General features: G+C 36.6%; 1 protein-coding gene across 7 annotated transcripts in view; it reads left to right on the top strand.

The window, feature by feature from the left end:
* The window catches only part of ZFAT (zinc finger and AT-hook domain containing), a 145,545-nt gene that overhangs the window by 74,402 nt on the left and 50,061 nt on the right, over positions 1-21,082 (top strand). For all 7 annotated transcript variants that reach the window (XM_064507896.1, XM_064507893.1, XM_064507894.1 and 4 more), the window contains 3 exons: positions 9,405-9,578; positions 18,690-18,840; positions 19,114-20,579. In XM_064507896.1, the coding sequence (XP_064363966.1) occupies positions 9,405-9,578; positions 18,690-18,840; positions 19,114-20,579 (1,791 nt within the window). The remainder of the gene's footprint in view (positions 1-9,404; positions 9,579-18,689; positions 18,841-19,113; positions 20,580-21,082) is intronic.

The raw sequence follows: 21,082 nt of genomic DNA, 5'->3' as shown, positions 1-21,082 counted from the left end.
AAAAAAATCTACATGCACTCAAATGTTCCAGATTATTATTGCTGTTTTTTTCAATTGCTTTACTGCTTTTTTAAGTGTTACAAAACTATTGTACTATGAAATGACAGTCATTTCACATGAAAATAAGGACAATTTTCAGTCAAAAGAAGGATGAGTGTAGGGTATAACTGAAAATGTGAATGGTGCATTGAAATATATAATCAAAATATTTTTGTATCAATAAACACTTGCTATAATATGATTTAGAGTTATAATAAGATTCAGAGATTTTATGCTAAACTTAAAAATATTGAGATGTACATTTCAATCTGATATTCTTTATTAAGAAAAACATAATAAGTGTAATGAGCTGAAAATGGAAGTTAAATATCAGCAGAAAGTTTCCAGATAATAAAATGTATTGCTCTTTTTTATTCAACCCGAAGGGAAGTGTTGAAATCCTTATCATATTGGAGGTTTAAAATTACAATAGATAAAATACTGTAAATACACTAATAAATACACAGATAAAATACACTATTGAAACAGCAGTATGTATTGGTCAGAGAAATCGTTGATGGATGTAATCCGCCTCTACCATTCTTTGCTTCTGTAATCCGTGATCCGCATTGAGCTCTTGGGGATCACAGGTTCTCACTGATGGTTCTCCCTCGATGTCAGGAGTCATGAAGCCTTACTAGTTATTGACAACCTCTGTGCAGCTAATTTAGTCCTTCGATGCATATTGACTGCCTTCACCTTATGGGCTTATTTGCTATGACAACAACAGAACAAAGGTGTCTTTCTTGCACGGAATTAAAAAAGTATGTCCACTGTGCTTACAAATCCCACATATACACACTCAGTAGACGCTACTGTTTTTTAATAGAGGGCTTATCTGCCTAAGAAAGTTGCTGTGATTTTAAGCAGAGCTGTGTGTATACTTATTTGTGTTTTTATTTGGTTAAACCACATTGAATTTTTTGGCTAATGGGTTGGGTCTGGCTGGTGCTGCCACCCTGCCTTTGTGTCCTGAGAGGAGCCTGGTTGAGCAGCAGTGTGCACAGCCATGCGGCTCCACTGTGCCTGCTCCCAGCCAGAAATGGAGCTGCTAGTGCCCATGCCACTGGAGTGGGATGGGGGATTTGGGCTGTTCCTGGCTTGAATCGGTTCCCTGGTCGCTGCCTCTGCGCTGGCTTGTTTTGAGGGATAGACAGCAGATAACTATTTTAACTCATATCTCTTTCCCATGCTGCAGCATACCTGAATCTCTGGCAGATGCAAGAGAGGATATTTGGTAGCTGGGAAATGGGGGTTTGGGTGGAAGACAGATTGCAGCAGAACACAGGCCGTATTCGGTTCTGTGGATTGAACAACGCTGACCTAAAAAATATCAAAAATCTCTTTAACTTTGAATTTACGACACCATATTTCACATCAGCTTTGTGTCAATATAGAAGAGCTTTCACCAGTGCAAATTCATGATTTAAAAGACGTTTAAATGAAACAGCACAACTTTCTTAATGAGAAAATAAGCAATTATATTCAAGCAGTTTAAGAAGTCACTATCCTTCCTCTGAATGTTACTGCCTCTCCACTGGAACAGCATAACAGACTTTGAGAGTGCTTCTGACCTGTAAAAATTAACTTCTAATGGTTGTTGTGCTATTCAGATTTTAATGCAGACATTCCAGATATGTATTTTAGACCTTTTCAAGAGGTTCAGAGTGATTTAGAAGCCTGCATTACTTTTAAAGATAGCACTTTCATCCTTAATTTAAAATATTTTTGTCATCAACTCAATTCTTATTTAAATGGGCTCTTTTTACAAGTCAGTGTCTTTGCAGGAGAAAAGAATTGCATATGTTCATTTTGGCCAGTTTAAATTTCATTTCAAACTACTCTCTTGCTGCTATGGAATGCCAGCATCTTATAGAAATATAATAATAATAATTCGAATTAAGAGTCATTGAAAAACATTAGGGAGGTATAGCTGGGTCTGTAAAATGTGCTGGGGAGTACTTCCAGTTATGAATGCAGAAGGCAGTATGCTCAGTTAGGGCCTCAGAGCCATGGGACAGGTGAAGATTTTAGCTTGACAGGACACTGGCAGTACTGATTCATTCAGAGTTGACGGCAGCTTTCGTCATTGACACCAACAGGAACATTTCTTAAATGCATTAGGCGCTGCATTGTGTTACTTGCACGAGCACAACTTGGATTTAAAATGCCTATTGCTAGATAAAGAAGGTCGGTTTATTAGTCTCTTGGTTTGAAGAGCCAGCTGTTCAAACTGACTGCTTAGCAAGGGAGGGGAGGGAGGTGAGATATCTAAAGCAAGCTGTTTATGAGCCAGCAAAGACTCTTATCATTTAGAGAAACTTTGCTTAGCTGGTCTAGGGTGCGTGTGTTCCATGTGCTCCTAAATCAACTTCAGCCGTTGGTGGAGATTCCTTTGTAATACGATAAGAACAGTTTCAGGTTAATTGTCCTAGCTGGGAAAGACAAAACCACATTTTTGACTTTGTAAACCACAATGGTGACAGCCAAGTAGTTTTTTCCAGGAAGAAGACTAAATTACTGCTCAGGCAGCCCTATGTTATGAAGAGGCGGTTTGCTCCCCGTGATTGAAGTTGAAACTCTTGTTTCTCCTTAAAATGTACTTTTGTATCCCCCTTCACCCTTTCCTAAAACACACCTTCTTGTTCAAAGTTTTGGTTTTTTTTAATGTCTAGAGAGAGTTTGGAAAGAAAACAGTTGTCATTGAGAGTTAAGTTTTTGTTTCCCCTGTGATTCAGTGGGGTTTATACTGGTTTGTTGTTTTCTACAAGTCCTTTTTGGCTTACCCACAGGCTGTAGCAAAATATACTGGCCATGAGTGCAGCCCCAGCTCCTTATCAACAAATCTCTATTGGAGGATGCCTGTTCCTCTCAAAAAGGGGAGGGATGGGGCTAGTCCCATCAAAATGCATTGGATTAGTAAATAACTTTTTAAAGTTTAAGTATCAGGAGATTCTTTCTTTTGGTTGAGGTGCAAATATGCAATACTGCTGGTATATTGAAAGGGACAGAACTGATTCTAGCTTCTTCAATTGAAGGTTGATCTTTTTTATGAGCAGAGCTGGACTTGGAAGAATACAGGAAGTTTCTTTGCAGCCTCAAAACTGGCAGTATCTGAAAAATCCAGTGAAATCCATTTTACGAATCTTAAGATCATTTTCCACCTTATAGTTCCTGATATCATAGGATACTAAGCAACTGCAAAGTTTATTAAAGACAGTAAGTCCATTTAAATAATTAGGAATTGCAATTAGGAGTAAGGAGCACAGGAGCAGAGAGACTCAATAGAATTTGGCTTGACCGCTGTGTTCTTGGCCAGTATGTGATCTTTTCTTCGGGTAATGGAATTTGCATAGCACTCGGCGACTTCCTAGCACCTTTGCAAATACCGGGTCTAGTTCTGTTAGTTACTGAGCATTCTCAGCTCATCCTGAGAAGGTGGAAGTTGAGATTCAGTCTTTTTCTGGAGCACATAAACTTTGTGTTTGTTGTGTAGAGCAAAAATTATTCTCACATAGCCATGATCTTTATATTTAGTGTTTAGTGTCTGGATACTAGGTTTCTGCATGTATGAAATAGAGTGACATTTTAATAAATACTTCAATACTGCAATTGCGTATGTTATCTTAAAATGACTTTTTTAGTAACATTTTTGAAATTCTGTTGTTAAGACAGGAAGTCATAGATAACATTAATAATAACAGGCTTTTTCTTTTCCAGTGCTTTTCCCCGTGGTTGAATTGAAGGAACTAGCAAACCAATTTGATAGAGGTGCGTCAGGAAAGAAAAAGCATGAAACATTTGTTAGCCTATTACTCTGGTAATAGTAGTTATTCATTAGTGTAGGTCAGTAACAAACTCAGCTCCATCATTGGCCCTTTTATTCCTTTTCTATTTTTTAATAAATTACAATATTCAAATCTTAATAGAGTTACAAGCTAAGAAAGAAAAGGCTATACAATAATTGTGCCTTTCAAGTTTAACCACTTATTCTCTCATTGAACTACCTTTTCTGATGGTTAAAAAAGACAATTTAGGAGCAGGGTGGTGCCTGGATTTTGTTCATATTCCTGTAAATTCAGTCTGTGCTCGCAAGCAAACTAAGTAATTCTGTTGTCGTAATGATGCCTTTCCTTTCATCATATAGTTCTGGATTTCTGTTACCTAAACATGCAAAAGACAACTTAGTTAAAATATTTCTGTTCACAGATATTTCAAATCTGTGGAATTTTCTTTCTAAAACTGTGGCTATCTCACTGTCAACTGAACGGAAGTAGTATGAGCAGCCCAAATAATTCCTTGTTGTTTAACACTAAGTAAAGCAGCCTCAGGGGAACACACTTTAACAGGCAGCTTACTTTCTTTATGTATTCTGATTCTTTATCAGAAGGCTTTCTTACGTTAGTGGTCAAATCCTGCTGTGAAATTTGTGCAGGTGCATTTGTTGTTGATAGTAAACTAGTAGATATTATTTCATATGAGAAATGCAGAAAATTATATTGTTTATTTCCCCTAATGCCTGTTCTTCCTGCCAAAAAATAATGCCACACAGCAGTTTCTGGTAGAAGGGGATATTTGTTTAAATTGGCATATCCCTTTGAAATATTCCAGTGAAATGTTGATGTTAGAAATATTTGATCTCAATATCAATCAGTAAATTACAACAGTATTATGGAGCTTAATGGGGAGATAATGAGACTCTATATACCTATAAAGCAGTAATATTTTCCAAAATCATAGAAGTCTACAGAGTAAAAGGCAACTGAGGAGAGGAATATATCAAAGAATAGAAGTAATGAAACTGAAGAAAATTTTAATAGGCATTGAAAAGCAAGGAGAAGCTGTAATGAAACTTTCAAAGCAGAGCAAAATTTACTATAAACTAAAAACTGAAAGCTGGGGGCAAAGTCATTGCTAATGTAATTCCAGAGGAAGAAGGTTTGCTTACTGTGTTTAAATTCAGTTCACTAGGTGGTCATTCCTCATTCTAGGCATTTTAAGTAACAAAGCTGTTGTCAACAGTGTTGCAAGTGGATTAGTATTAAGTCATTAACAGTCATTTGTAAATGTATTTCTGTATCATGATGCCTTAAGTTAAAGGAAAAGCAGTAGACAAGCTGACTTGTACATTGAAAATATTTTTTCTGATGCAAAATGTAAATTTTGGAAAGAGTTGAGTTGCACTGTGTGTTTATATGTTTACTGAAGGTGGACACCACAGTATGAAGCATTTTAGCCCCAAACCTTCTCCAGCTGTAAATATCCTTGGGGCATGCACACATTTAAATCCATTATTATGCCAAAATATGTCATGCAGGGGTTAGAGCATATTGTCAGTTCTTCTCAACTATCTGGATGAGTTGAAGCTTCTTTTCCTTTTTTAGTGATTTGAGAAACACTCTTGATAGCCTCAGCCCTCAGATTTGGTTCTTGTTTGTTTGGGTTCCCCACTCCATTATGTTTCCTGTCCACTTTAGCCTTCCCCCTTTTTTATTTCCTTCTCATGTCTTTTCTGGCTAAATCATCAGACATCAAATCTACACCTCATTTCTAATAACATCATCTAATCTGGCTTTCCCCAGGTGCTACTCAAAAGATGATACTCTAATCATAAATAGTCTTGGTTTTCAGACTTGGAAGATCTGAAAAGGATGTCAGGGAAAAGCTTTGATTTCTTAATAAATCCTGAAATCTTGAATCCCTGGTAGATCCAGCATCATAAGGAGTCCTTCTTCTTGAAATACTCTGTTAAGAAAAGACAGACAGCTGAATAGATCATGAATCCAGTACTCATTGTAGAGGAGCATCGACATTGAGAGATCTCAGAGAAATCCCATCTGCCTCAAAATGGATGTTCTGTGAAGCTACCTTGACAGAAGAAATTGTTGAATCTTGATTAAGTTTATAAATGCCCCACATCTTGTGGTGTTCAGCGCCGGCAATTCCAAGAAAGCTGAATGAAATAAAAAACTCAAAGGCAGCGGTTTGGAGGCTTTCAGCATTGAGCCTGGCTGGGCTTTGTAGTGCAGTACCAGAATGTGCTCAGGCAGTGACCTTGGTGCTTTCTTGAATGCAGTCTGTGGCAGCTGGAGGGTTGTGTAAAGACTACCCATTGCATGGTAAGCTATGCAAGAGTTGACAAGCTATGCTGTAAGATGTGCTTCTTCTGCCAAAAGCTTACTAGAAATTTCCTTCACCTTACTCATTCAGAAATGTTATTCTAAGGATAGGTTCACTTCAACGTCACCTGGATAGATTCTCCCCCACACTGCTGCATGCCACTGAAGTTTGTTGAAGCCGCTCTGGATTCAGTGGCTGTTAAGATCTGCCTTCCTAAAAATCATTTGAAGCACTCAAGACTTCCTGGTGAATCTAGAAATTTGTCCTGTTCTTTTTTGTTGAAGACATGTCTAATTACGTCAGGTTATGCCATACACCACGTATGATTCCAGAAGGTATGGCTTGAGCCTGGTTAGATCTGCATCTGAGTGAAAGTGAGTTAATTTTTTTTTAATCTTCATTCAAGATCTGCTGTTGAAGACATCTCCTTTCTTGCCTACAGAAAAGTCATTTGGAATATGACGGGACACAGTTTAGATGCTTCTCAGAGAAGACTCATTTGCATGTCAGGATCTTGGAGATACAGGCTTTAAGGAATGCATGCTGAGCATTCACCCATGTATTAGATAGTCACATAACGTTAGCATGCTAATAAATCGCACCATCAGAATCTATTAAATAACAGGAAAAGTACACAGGTGCTCTTCTCTGTCAGGAAGCAGTCAGCCTTTGAAACTACTACATTTGCCATCTGATCAAGGGAAATCCCTGAAGACTTGAAAACCTCAGCAGATTCTGACATCAGGTGAAAAGGTCACTTGTGATATTCAAGCTTTTCAGAGCCTTTTTATTTGATTGGGAGTTGATCTCTGGATGGTTCCTTCACCTTGGACTCTGTCAGCAAATGATGTACTTTTTGTCCCAAGTCTGGCATGGTCCTGGGTTTCTTGTTGACTACATATTACTCATGAGTAAGATGCCAATTACATACATTTCTTTCCTCTTTCTGAGAGTACTCAGCAAGGACAGGCAGCAATTTGGTTGATGTAATTCTTCCCCCGGTATCTATTTGTACTGCCCTTATGGATTACATCTCCACCTGAACTTTATGTTTCTCCATCTCATTGTACAGGTACAGGTTTGGCTGTCCCAGATTGAAGATGCACCTTAAAAGAGATTAGATGTCCAATAAAAGGAAAAATTGTACTGGATATACTTATGTGATAAAGGGTGTCTGAATCTCTAGTACAGAATGTGGTGAAATCCTATTTCCCATTGACAGATCTGGCATAGAGGAAAGATAAACTTAATATAATTTTACTATTTTCAGGAATTCATAGTGAGCTGATTGGTTTGTAGCTTTCAAATCCCACCCTCAGTAAAAAAAGCACACTTCTGTTTCCCTGGGATCATGTAAAGCAGTTCTGACTATCTTAGAATAAACTTACACTTGGCCAATTTGAAAATATCTAACATGCTTGTTGTCTGGCCTGTCATTTCTTTTGCTTTTGCTACATTATCCTTTTTTGGGTAGTTGTAAACGTGTTGACTGTCTGATTGCACAAGGTGTCTTTTTTGCATCAATCTCCGCTAAAAGTATTTGAGCACTTTACTCTTTTCTGCTTTGATAGCTTTTATTCTCTAATGAATAGAGACCTAACACTTTCCTTCGTCTTTCTTTTACTACTAATGTAACTGTATTAGAGAATGGTTTTTGTTGTCCCTTGCGTCCCTTACTTTGTACCTTGGTCCCTCTGAGCTTACCACTATATGTTTGCTCTCTTCTTATGTATTCCAGTCCTAAGAAATCTGACGTAGCTCCTACACACTTAATTTCCTTTTTGTTTTTGAGTCTAGTGTTGTGAATCTTGGCTTGTGATCTAGCTAAGTGCTTGTTACATGTGCTGGCCAAACTATGCTACTAGTTTGTGCTTGTGCCCATCATTTTTTTTTTTTTTAAGGGACTATCAGCTCTCTTTAAACTGTCATTGCATTAAGGTAAGATCATGCAAGACAGACTTGTTTGACTCTCAGCTAAATATTAACAAAATATTACTGAAATTAAAATACAGCCTTTTACGTGTAGCATATCTTGCCACTACTTTTGCTATTTTCATTTCATAAACAACTCCTGACACACTGAAGCTTTGCTATTGCTATTTTATATTTATATATTGTTTCCCTATCTCAGTAAAACAGCTACAGCACTTCATGAATATACATTAAATGACTTACTGTGGAGACTGTCAGCTGCTTCAGATTCAGAACAATTCTAAAATTAATTTGGTTCATTTATAAATTTCTTCTTTAAATCAATTTTTCCTTTCTTTACTCATTACCTCTGGAACATTTGCATAATGCCTTTATTTGCTTAAAGAGTTTTTTCTAGCCTGCATTTTCTACCCCTTAATCTAATCTAAAGAAATTCTTTGGTATAAGCTTGCAACCCTCTGAGTTTTTATTCTCCTTCTGCTCTTTTTCTATTAAGTTATTTTTAGAATATCAGTAATGAATTCCTCATTTGCTTTAAGGAAAAAATAGCTTCAAGGAACAACTTAGCTGATTACTGATTATTCATTTCTTGTTTCAGATGAATGTTGTTGCTTTCTAGTTACCAGGTCCTGTGTCTGTGATACCACAAGATGTCTCCTTTAAGAGGATGAAGATATTATGAGAAGCAAAGATAGGGGGTGATTTAGAAGCTCAGGGCTTCAAAAGGCAGTATTATATGTAAAGAGTTGGACTGAAACACAAAACTCTTTTGAATTTTAATTTTTCTTGAATCAACACTAAAAAAAAAAAACATTTTTGGCTATTGATTCACAAAAACAGTGGGGAAAAAACAGTAATCCAGAGAGGCTGTGTGAGGACGTTCTATTAAATAAGATGGATAATGAATCAGCTACTTGGAGAAATAATCCTAAGGTCATTAGAACAGTTACTTATGGAAAGGAGAAAAATAATTTGTTCATGAATGATGAAATCATGAGAAATTGTACAAAGCTTCCATGGGTTTTTAAGAATAATTTAGGAACATAAGCGTTTCTGAGAAGCCAATATTTTATTTTTTAAATTTCTGTATTTCATGTATTTTCTGTATTTGTATGAGTGTCATACTGGTCCTGTGAATGAGAGGAAAAAAAATAGTTTCCTTTAGGGACTCATGCAGCACTATTTTTTTTGACAACAGGTAGTTCTTTCTATAGAGTATTAATTGTCTCCTAATTCTTTCTATACTATTAGCAGCTGTGTTACCTGCATTTATTTTGTACATAGTTATATTCTTTCTGATGTTTGCTCTTTAGGTAATGATTCTGACGTTGACCTTGACAGGAAGGAAGATGAGCGAGAAAAACCTCCAAAGAGGCCCAGAGTTCAGAAAGCAGAGAAAACTCTATCAACTAAGGAGGCTGAACAGGTTTCAGGAGCTAAAAATCCTATTATAAGTGTGGTTTTGACAGCCCATGAAGCTATTCCAGGTAATCAGAATCATCCATTATATAAGGAAATTGGGTTTTGTTTATGTTGACACTATTGAAAGTGTCACTATTCTGAGACTGACAACTGCTTAGGACATTTATTATCTGAAAAATAAAATACTTAGTCTAATTTGATCATCTTTATATATAATCTCTGCAGCTGGCAACTATGCATCATTTTAGAGCTACCATTACATTTCTTCATAGGTGTGACAAAGGCTTGGAAAGGACTGTGGACCTGGGTGTATTTATCTGCATTAACATCAGTTATATTTAGTCTGTGAGTGGTTTTAAAGAAGAAACTGAAAATATCAGTGACCAAGGAATAGGAAAGTATTTTTCCACCCTAATACCATTGTTTATTTCAGATCTTGATTTATGTTTATCATTAGCATAACTATAAATCTGGTTATGAAAACACAAACAGCTTAGTACAGTTTGTAGAGTAGTATAGTAGTATTGCAATTCTCTATCAAACTCCTAAGATGGTAGTTTGATGGAGAATTCTTGGCCATACAAGCTAATGTATAAAATATATTTTTGGAAATCAAATAAAGTTTCTGTGTAATAATCAAAAAATTCTTCTTTTATTAATTCTCTTGTGCCTTTTCGTCAAAGGACTTTGGGATAATTTCAAGCTATTTTTTTTAAAACTAGGCCTGTACTGGCCTGTTTATATGAAATAGTCTCGTACCTGGCTGACAAAAATCCCTTTTTAATGGTATCTTGTATCTTTTTCAGCTTTATAGCCTTTACCATTCTCTTCTTCGTTATTGCTAGCATTTCTGAATAGTTGTTTTCTTTGCAAATTGCAGACTGACTAGACTGTATTTATAGTTTTATTGTTGTGGGTTGGAAGCTGCCTGGGTTTACTGTGTTGTTCTTCGATATCTTTTGATATTGAGATCTGTGGTATACTTGGACTTCATTTTTTATAATGCATTCCTACTTGTGAAGGTAGTGGAGGAAGCTGGATGAACTGAACTACATATATCCTGCGTGCTTAGAAGGGAAGTAAAAGACAATCTCAAATTCATTGTTTGAGAAACAATGTAAGATTTTGAACTTTAAATCCTGAGCTGTTAAAAAGTTGCCCTTGCGGTAGTGTAAATATGGGGGAAGGTGGGAGAGGGAAGAAGTGGAAAAGAAAATTTTTACTGTTACTTGTGAGCTGTATTGGAACTACTGAAATTTGACATCAAAGCGATTTGTGTCCTGTGGTGCTTCATCTTGCTAACTGCATGCTCATTTCTCTTGTATGACTGTGACTCCGGACTCTTTCCTAGCTGTTGCAAAACACTCGTTTTCCCTGCTGTGTCTCCCGACTCTTTTGCCCCTTTCCCACTACATTCAGCTTCTCCTCCCATTCTGCTCCCATTGCGCTACCATACCTGAGCAGCCCTCCAGTAGCCTCCACTTCTTTGGGCAAAAGACAAAATATGGTGGCTGGTTAAGGGGCTTATATGGATACTAATTGACAGGCTTGTACGTTTGCCCTTCCTCAGGGATTTCAGTAGGGCTGTAATTTAGGTCTTCTCCCTCCAGGTGCATCTTAATCTTAGAAATCTTAGGAAAGCTGTAAGATTTATTTTTTTTTTTTCTTTCAGATCTCTACCTTTCTGTCAAAGAGCAGAATGGTTTTCAAGAGGGAAAGATACAGCAGACAGTCTTATTTTCTTAAGAAACCAGCCTAGAGATGAGCAAAATAATACTAAATACAGATAGTGAAGAAAATATAGTAAGTGTGTAATGAGGGAGAGGAAACGAAGAAAAGAAGAGATAACTGCTGCCTTAATTACTATCTAGTAAATGCTTTTCTTCAGACAACAACAATTTCTTTATATATATATGCTTTTTAAGTGACTTGAAACGTTAAAACAACCTGCTCCAACTTCAAAAATATTTGTGGAAAATATGTGTTACATACCAAAAGGCTTTCATAAAATAAATAAGTAATTCTTATTAGTTATTATTAATAATAATTTTAGCTGTCTTTAACAGCAATGACTTTTTATATGTATTCTAGTTGGTAATTTCAAGTTAAGAATAGTAATCCTCAATCAAGTAAATGAGATGGCCTTCAAACGTAGCTGCAGATTCGTATTTTACTGTAACCTCCTTCAATTTATTATCTTTCTGCAAGCTTTAGCATTCCATAGCCACCTGTTATCTAGACTTAAACATGTGTATAAATATCACTTTTAGTATATAATGCAATAAAATATTGCTGAAGGTGGCATATAAGCATTCTATCAATTAGAAAAATAGAGAAGCCTTTAGAATTTGTTGGATTTTATCTGCAGTATAAGGAACTAATCATACTCAGACAGTGCTTCCTTTCTTTTATGCAAGGTGCTTTCAAGAGTATTATACTAACTCTTTGCTGTAATTTCACCATGCATTACTTAGGTTTGGGAGACTGCTTTACATCGTGTGTGCCGCAGATGATGACTAAATCGATTTCTTCAAAATCCTTTTGAACAAACAGATCAGGTAGTTTCTTGCTTCTCAGAAAGCAGAGTCGGACAAGATTGGTTTCACCCCACCTTCCTTTCCTAGAAAGTTTTGGTGGGGGCACATGAAAAGTAATATATTTACAGCTTTAGAAATTTGAAAGCTTGCTTCAGCCCACAGAAAAAGTACAGTTTAAATAAAAGTGGTAGCAGCTTTTTTCTGCAGTCATTGAAGTACCTTTAGACATAGCTGGAGAGACCATAAGCCCTTAAAAAGAGAGAGTGTTGTCCTCATGAATACCTATTCCTTGTATCTGCTTAAAGGGAGTACAATTTGTTGTTAACATCTCAGTTAAGAGTGGAAGTGAATAAGTACAATTATGTCTGCATCTAAAAATACTTGTCTTTGAATGACAGACACTTTTGTTCGTAACCTGCTTTTAAGGACTAATAGGTAAACTCAGTGCCAGATACTCAATCTTCTTTTTTTTTTTTAATATATTTTATTTTCTATATTTAAAATCTCTGGTGTTATGAAGGCTTCTAAAAATGACTTTTCTTATTCACACCCAATCAGTATGATTTAGGAGAGATTCTACTTTTAACATTTAATTTGTTGTCTTGTCCTGTAATATTTTAAAAATTCATCTTGTGTGTATTTGCTAGGAGATTTGTCCTGTGCTCTTGAGAAGATGGGAAATGGTTGGCTTTTGGTGGAGCTCAAAAAATACAAAAATAGCTTAAAGTACCTAATAACATGATGCTAATTATTTTTTCTCTTTACCAAGTCTACAAATCTTTGGCTTATTAGAAACTTGTTTTCTAAAGTATTTGTATTCGTTTCTCCTGTGAATTCTTAACATAAGGCTGTGCAGGTTTTGCTCTGCTCAGTTTCTGCTGAGGAGATCCGTAAAAGGCAACTGCCTTCTCCTCCTCCTCCACGTTGTGCGGTAAGCTTACAAACGCTTGCATCCTCCTCCCATGCAGATTTTGGGAAGCAGGAAAGGAGCAGAAGAATGTTGTATTGCTTAATATTTTGAACCTAAGTGACGACAAAACTCTTCTTATTAAACTGATAACTGTCCCTTCTGTACAAGGTGACTCTTTCTGTATCTCACAGACCTGTTGTTATGGTTTGTGATATCCAAAGGTATTTAATACCAGGCTGTTTCCGAAGGAGCTTTCATGTTTGTCTCTTCTACTTCCCAGTTCCCTTTCCCCTTCCTAGCACCAGCACTGGTACTTGTCTCACCTAGAGATAAGCTGATTGAAAGGCAAAAACTGTTAAAATAAACGCATACATACATATATTCATTTTCTCTATCAGGGAAATGATTTTTTTTCTTTCTACAAGTTTTGTTTAATGAACTATTTCACACTGGGGCCACAGACAGTGGTGGGAAGAGGGAAAGTGGTGACAGCACGGGTCTTGCTGGGGAGAGCAGGAGGATTGTGGCTGCCCCCTTTTAAAGCAGCTGAGTCAGTGACTTAGGTCTCTAAGCCCACTGAACTACAGACTGCTGTCACGGGGCAGTACTGTCCTCTCTCTGCAGTCTCTGGCCACAGATTCCAGTCCCTTGGACCATCATACATATTTGTGCATTTGTGGGGTAAATCACATCAGAAAATGATTTAGACCTTAGAAGAGAAAGAAGAGAAATGGTTTAGACCTTAGCCCAATCCCTTCTCTGATCTGCATCTGCATAAACCCTTGTGCTGGTACCAAGGTATCAAGAACATGTATCTGGGAGGAGGGCTACAGAATAGAAGCTAACTTGTTGATTTAAAGCAGCTGTGGTACTGCACTGTAAGCAAGGTTAAGAGAATTTAAGCTCTCACCTCAGAATGTGAGCCAGTATTTGTATTACCATGGTCTCTCTAGTAGGACGTGGTTTGGTTTAGCTAAGCCAATCTAATGACCAGTTATGTTGAAAGAGGCCGTGATCTTCATCCCACCATATCCAGATCTGTGCTTCTCTTTTTCTTTATTTTAAATATGTTTTACCTCATAGTGAAGTAAGCTGAAAGAAAATTTAAAGTTTTTATTGCTGTTGCTGTGTAAGATTTTTGGAGACGAGAAGATCAGGTTTGCACAGGAAGGGGTTATGGTAGGCTTAGTTTCTGTTGGTTTCAATTTCAGAATTGTCTTGGCAAGGGTCACATACGTTTGGAGCACATCACACAAGATATTGTAGAAGCTGAAAAAATAAATGCATTCAAAAAGAGATGATAAGAAATAGATACTCAGTTCATACCCTTAAATTATTGCATCTACACAGACCAAGCCCTAAATCAAGAAGGTTTTTTAAATCTTAAAGTGAGTAACACAGCTGTAACTTATAGGTCAATTTAGCCAGATCAATTGTCCCCAAAGGTAGCTAGCAGCATCTCTGTGTGGAAGAAATGGAAACTTATTACATAAAGCTTCCCAGCTTCTGACAACTATTGAGCTGGTAGTTGCATCTGGATCACTTTATTTAGTACCTATCTATTAATTTGTCTAATCCCTTCCTGAATGCATTTATATTTTCAGTCTCTGTAACATCCTGCAGTAATTGTTCCATAATTTAATTATACACTGGGTGAAAATGTACATTTTTCTGTTTCTTTCTAAGCCTTCTGCCTGCTTGTTTCTTTGAACTGTTCCTTGTTCATGGTTTATGAGATAGGGAATGATTATTCACACTCTTCTGTCATTCACGCTTGTCTTCGTCATATTCTTCTTTCAGTCATCTCTTTTCCAAGCTGAAGGTCCCTGAGCTTGTTTGTCCCTTTTCCAAGGGAAATACTTCTGTTTTTATTTTTGTTACCCTTTTTTAGTTCTTTTTGTATAACCTTTCATCTGTACTGTCTAAGTTGCAGGCGGTTCATGAAATTTGGATGCTGGACTAATGATGTCTCCTCGTTTCTGATCTTTTCCTAATAATTCCTTCCATTCTATTTAGTTTTCTGACTGTTGATGAGTTTTGTTTTTGGAGAGTTCTGTAGTGGTGGCCAAATGACTTTTCTGAGGGATAGGTAATAAGAGATTAGAGGCCTTTGCTGAGTTTGAGACAGAGATGAAGCACATTGGGTGATACATACCTGCAGAAGCTGCTCTCCCAGAATATCAAGAGGAGCTCAAATCTTGTTACCCTTAAATCAGATTTCCTTGGAGCTGATAATTTTGACTGAAGAGAAGAAAGCAAAAGACAAAGTCTAATAAAATAAAGTCCATTCTGAGTTTAAAATAAAGAGGTAACTCAGCTAGAGAAGGGAGTTTTGTGGGGAGTGTTTTTTATTTTTCCCCTTAGTATGTGTATACTCTAACTTCTTGCAGTGATTTTCTAGGGAGACAGTCAGGCAAACTTTTGTCTGTCTTATTGGGCTATGATGGTTTTAATGGAAAATGAGACTTAATATCTGTTTATCTTGTTCTTACACTTTTCCGTAGGCATCTGCTACTGTCTGCTTTTAGAGACAGATATATTGAGGACATTCTCCTGGGATGTGGGGCAGGTGGATTTACTACCTATTAGGTTGTGTAGAGCATAAAAACCTTTTTTTTTTTTTTAATTATTATTTTTTTTTATTTCCTGGGCAAATGTTTTAGTCATTAGATTGTGATACAGCAGTGATTACTGTGTCTGCCAGTCAATTAGGAGCCCGTTCTCAGACAGTGGAGGGAGGCAGTGTTTCTTAATGCTTCCCTATCTTCCCAGGGTAGGAAGTAACCATCTAACATGGGTGGACTGGATTGCCTACTGCAGGCAAATACATGATCTGTATGTTAGAAGAACAGGACCTTTCTCTTTAGGTTTTTAGACATGTTTGTCTCTCTATTGATTGCATAGGGAATTTAGGTTGTAGCAGTACTAGGGTAACCTCTAGTGTTCCTTCCACTCCAGGCATCTAAAATACCGGTAAGGCAATACTTATGTTAAGCACCTAAATTAGATGGGACAGATTTTACACAGGTACAGAAGACTGTTAAGGAATTCAGTGGACTGTTTGGGAAGTCCTCAAACATCCTGAAAGGCAGAAAGGCATGGAGGAGGTTCAGAGCATTTAATGAGGATCTTTGTCTTGTATTCAGGAAATGGGAAGCTTGAGAGAGGTAGCCATGCCTGTATATCAGTTCAAGATCTGTTTGCTTTTAGCTGAGTGGTTATAAATAAGGAAGGCTTTGCTTCTATTTTTTAAAATGTTTAAGTGTGGAAACACTGCTCTGGTATCTAGTAATGATTCTCAGTAATGATGCTGATAACGTTCTCTTCTTTGTGCTCAGCCCACTGATTGAACCACATCTTCTGTACTGTAATGATGAGGCCCCATCTCACTGGGCAACTACAGTGCAATTTGGGAGATAAGAGTTCCACTGAACAACCTGGCCTTCTGGGGCAGAGGAGAGGGGTAGTAGTAAGAAGACCAGAAGTTAAAATGCCCTGGTAACATTTCATCTGAAAATTTGGAAGTGCAGTTCTGATTAACTCTCAAAATATTTAATATGGTAATGATAGCATTATTAAAAAGCAGTTATTGAAAAGGTCATTTTTACGCCCAGCCAGTTCCGTGAGCAACAGAACTAACATAGTCTGTTTTGTTACAGAGTTGTCTGATGTCCCATGTGATACAAAAAACATCAAATACCTTTATACCCAATGCACATCTTCTCAAAATATTCCATTTGTCACTTTAAATCACTCTGAAGGACCCACAGGATTTCCATCTTTCTCCCATGTCATCTCTGTGCCACTCTCCTCCTCGACTTGATGCCCCTAAGTACTTCACATACGTTGTTGGTTACTCTCCATTTCATCTGCTGATTTTCCCACATACTCTACCTACCTTTTTGTCCTGTTTCTCTTGCTAGTTTCTGTAGGCTAAAAACTTTTAGGGATGCTTTTCCAATGGATTTGATGATGTGCTGGCCAACCAGTTTTCTTTGGACTGTGTGCTCTCTGTGGTGTAGTGTTGTGGCCATTACAAATTGTTCTTTCACAGGCTTCATGCTAATAGTGCTTATATTTTGTAAATATCTTCAAAAACCTGCTGTTTGAATGGAACAATAATGATCTTAAGTTCATCCTTTTGTAAAAGGAAAGGTTCATGCATCGTTTCATTTTATAAATAACTATATATGAATAAAATGGTGAGAATCTATTGAAAAACAAAATACTTTGACTGTCTTGTGCTTTCTAGACTCTCATTTATGTCTTTTTCTCATGTTTCTTTGATTCTTATTGTAAAATCCTTCTGTCAAGAAAGTATGTTCTACCACTTTTTTTTTTCTGAGCTTTTAATCAGATGAATTGAAAAGGGATCAAATACTAATCCCCAAGAAAAAGAAAATAAGGAGAAACTTACTGAACTCAGTTTTATCTGAAGTTGTTAACTTCATTGTTTAACTCAAAGATGTTTTCATGTGCAATGTTACTTGCTGGTTAGTACCCGGTATGTTGTAGAACAGTCTTTAATTACAGGTCTTGTAATATTTCTCTCTAGGATGGATGAATGCTCATCTGTTACCACATGTTCAATATCTTGTTTTCTGTTTGTTACACAGTATATGGTCCCTCATTTACTACCCTTTGCTCAGTATCAGCTCTGAAAGCAAAATTTCTGTTGCCTTCAGAGTTTTTCCATACTATTTCTTAATAGGATATGAAGATTTCACAAGTTATATATATATATAATATTTAAATAATATATATATTCATGAATATATATTTATAAATAATAATTATAAATAAATAATTATAAATATATATATAAATAATAAATATATATATTTAACTTATGAAGATAATGGCATTTCCATTTAGCACATGGCTAGATGAGTTACAGATGGACTAAGAAATTAAAAAGGAGGGAGATGAATCAATGTTAGATGCTTGCTTTGAAATACTTAAGATTTTCAAGGTTTTTCAGTTTAAATTAACATTTATATGAATTTTCATTAGCTTCAGTGGTAACTGTGGATGCCTGGCATTTCTGCAGATCAGACTTGAATGTTGCTTGCCAAGTGTTCAGAAGATAAAGAACACCCATCTGGTTATCACATCTCCAAATGTGCTTTTTTTTTGCCTCAATTAACATGAGATTTCCGTGGGATAGAATATGATCTTTCTGCATTCAGTAGAGTGCCTTTACTCCATGCTTCTTCGTGTTTGTTCTGAGGAGATGATGGCAGCATGCTCTAAAGTATAGGAAGTAAAACATTTGTTCAAGGAAAAGATTTCCAGACTTCTAAATGTAGACTAAGCAGAGTATTTTTTTTCCCAGCCTTATTTGTGGAACTTACTCAACAGCTTGGCTGAGGTTTTTCAGAAGGTGCTGTTTGAGGCAGAAACAGAAAAATTAAAATTTCATTTTGAAATGTTAATTTTTTTTTTAAGATACAAGTAATTGAAAATGGGATCTTATAACAGTAGGCATCAAGCAGCTTTAGTAATCCACAAAGCTAGCAGTCTTATGTTATTTAAGCAGATCTGCAGTGTAGGTACTGTATGTCTGACAGAAGTGTATCTGTCATTTTGTGCAGGTGAATTTAACAACAGAAAATAAAATAGCTGGGCTAATGATTGCAGAGTTAATATTTTGTTTATGCTTATATATTATAGACAACATACATTTTAATATGTCACTTTTAATGAACTTTTTTCGGTCTTTCTTCTAGGAGCCACAAAAATTGTCCCAGTTGAGGCTACTCCCCAAGAAAGTGAACCCACAACTCCAGAGACAACAGTTCAAGACCCATCACAACGAAGAGGGTATCAAGAATATGCCATTCAGCAAACCCCATATGAACAGGCAATGAAATCAAGCAGGTAATTTTGAAATACTTATATTCATGGTAATACAGAATATGAATGAAATGTTTCCCTATCCATTTTCATGGAAGTGAAATACTCTCCTATTTTTTTAATTAAAGAAACAGCCCAAAATAATCCATGCATCAGTTGTTGAGTTTAAAAAGCCTCTGATGAACATCTTTTTAAAATAAATAAAGATAAACATTTATGTCCATTATAAGCATCTAGGTGACTTCTGCTATACTTGGTATCAATATTGTAAATATAACTGGTTTGGTTTCTTTTTAGGTTAGGTCCAACTCAGCTGAAGATTTTTACATGTGAATACTGTAACAAGGTATTCAAATTTAAACACTCCCTCCAAGCACACTTGAGGATTCATACAAATGAAAAGCCTTACAAGTGTTCATACTGTAATTATGCCAGTGCAATTAAAGCCAACCTAAATGTTCACATGCGGAAACATACAGGGGAGAAGTTCAGCTGTGATGATTGTACATTCACTTGTCTCAGCAAAGGCCATCTCAAAGTCCACATTGAAAGAGTTCACAAGAAAATTAAGCAGCATTGTCGCTTCTGCAAAAAAAAGTACTCAGATGTTAAAAATTTAATCAAGCATATCAAGGAAACACATGACCTTCAAGACAAAAAAGTGAAAGATGTTTTTGACGAGCTTCGCTTGATGACACGAGAGGGCAAAAGACAGCTTCTTTATGACTGCCATATTTGTGAACGCAAATTCAAAAATGAACTGGATCGAGACCGTCATATGCTGGTTCATGGTGATGAAAGGCCCTTTGCATGTGAGCTCTGTGGTCATGGAGCCACTAAATATCAAGCTCTTGAGCTTCATGTTCGAAAACACCCTTTTGTATATGTGTGTTCTGTCTGCCTGAAGAAATTTGTTAGTTCTGTAAGACTCCGTGCTCACATCAAAGATGTGCACACGGATTTGCCGGAAACTTCTGTTTTTAACAGCTCTATCAATCAGAGTTTCTGCCTGCTTGAGCCAGGAGGTGATATCCAGCCAGAAGCACTTGGTGAACAGCTAGCACAAAGTGCAGATGAATTGAATATCATGACTACTGATGCTATTAACATACCCAAACCATCTGCTTGTAAAGGTGAATCAAAGGCTGCAGAGGTAAACTATAATGGTCAGCATAATGGTGACTTAAAAGTCAATACAGCCCCTTCCTTAGAATTTGAAAATCCTTTGGTGGAGAATGTAGCAGAGCCACTGTGTCAGGCATCAACAGACATAGCAGCCCCAAATATTCAATCCTGTGTAGCATCAGATTGCTTTATGATGAAAAATGGTACCTCTGCTCCTGATGAGTTAAAAGTTTCTCCTGGAAATGAAGAAGTTGTTAATCATTGCAGTTCTGTAAATATTCAGGGTGAGGAAATCCAAATTTTGTTGTCAGAAGACAAAAGTTTAAATCAAAATCAGAACAACACAATGACTGAGAACCCATCTGAAGAGAAAAATCATTCTGTTTCTTCTAATGAATCAGAAACAAATAAACCATCAAATCAAAATTCAACAGAAGTCCCTAATCCTTTGCCAGCACCAGATTCTAATGCAGCCAGCAGTTCACAAGCAGACTCTTCTAATGCAGTTACAACAGATAATCGGAGTGGAGCTGTTGCCTTTATGCAGATCTTGGACAGCTTGCAGAAGAGACAAATGAACACAGAGTTATGTGAGAGGATAAGAAAGGTTTATGGAGACTTGGAATGTGAATATTGTGGTAAGGAGCAATAGAATTATTTAAAAAAAAAAAAAGCTATATAGTGGCCTATCTTTTTCATATTCTGGTTTATAGTTTTTGATACAGTTATATATACTTGTAGTAGTAAACTTGTAGCTCAGGATGGATTCTGGGGTCCAACTAGATTTACTTTGGGCTGTATAAACAGTATGAAATGAATTCAAATCCCCTGAAGAAAGTACTAGGAGAATATAACAAAGCAAAGCTTTGTGAGAGTGAATTCTCTGTTGATGTGAAATTTGATTAAATGTTCTGATAAACAGAGAAAATCAGCTTCTTTCTGTCAGCCTGCCTCCCCCTGCCAGCTCATAATTTTCACTGAGACCAAGCAGAACAGACATAAGCATCCATGTTCAGCATTTGCCAGTCCATGCTTTCAGTGTTTAAGCTTCATATCAGCTACGTATGAAATTAAGAGTCTGACTTTTTTATATAGCATATAAGGATGTATAAATAATATACATTCTGTGCATTACGTATGT

Source organism: Dromaius novaehollandiae, chromosome 2 (assembly GCF_036370855.1).
Source record: "Dromaius novaehollandiae isolate bDroNov1 chromosome 2, bDroNov1.hap1, whole genome shotgun sequence".
Classification (NCBI taxonomy): Eukaryota; Metazoa; Chordata; class Aves; order Casuariiformes; family Dromaiidae; genus Dromaius; species Dromaius novaehollandiae.
The sequence above is the reverse complement of the archived record's forward strand: the minus strand, read 5'-3'. Positions and strand labels throughout refer to the sequence as shown.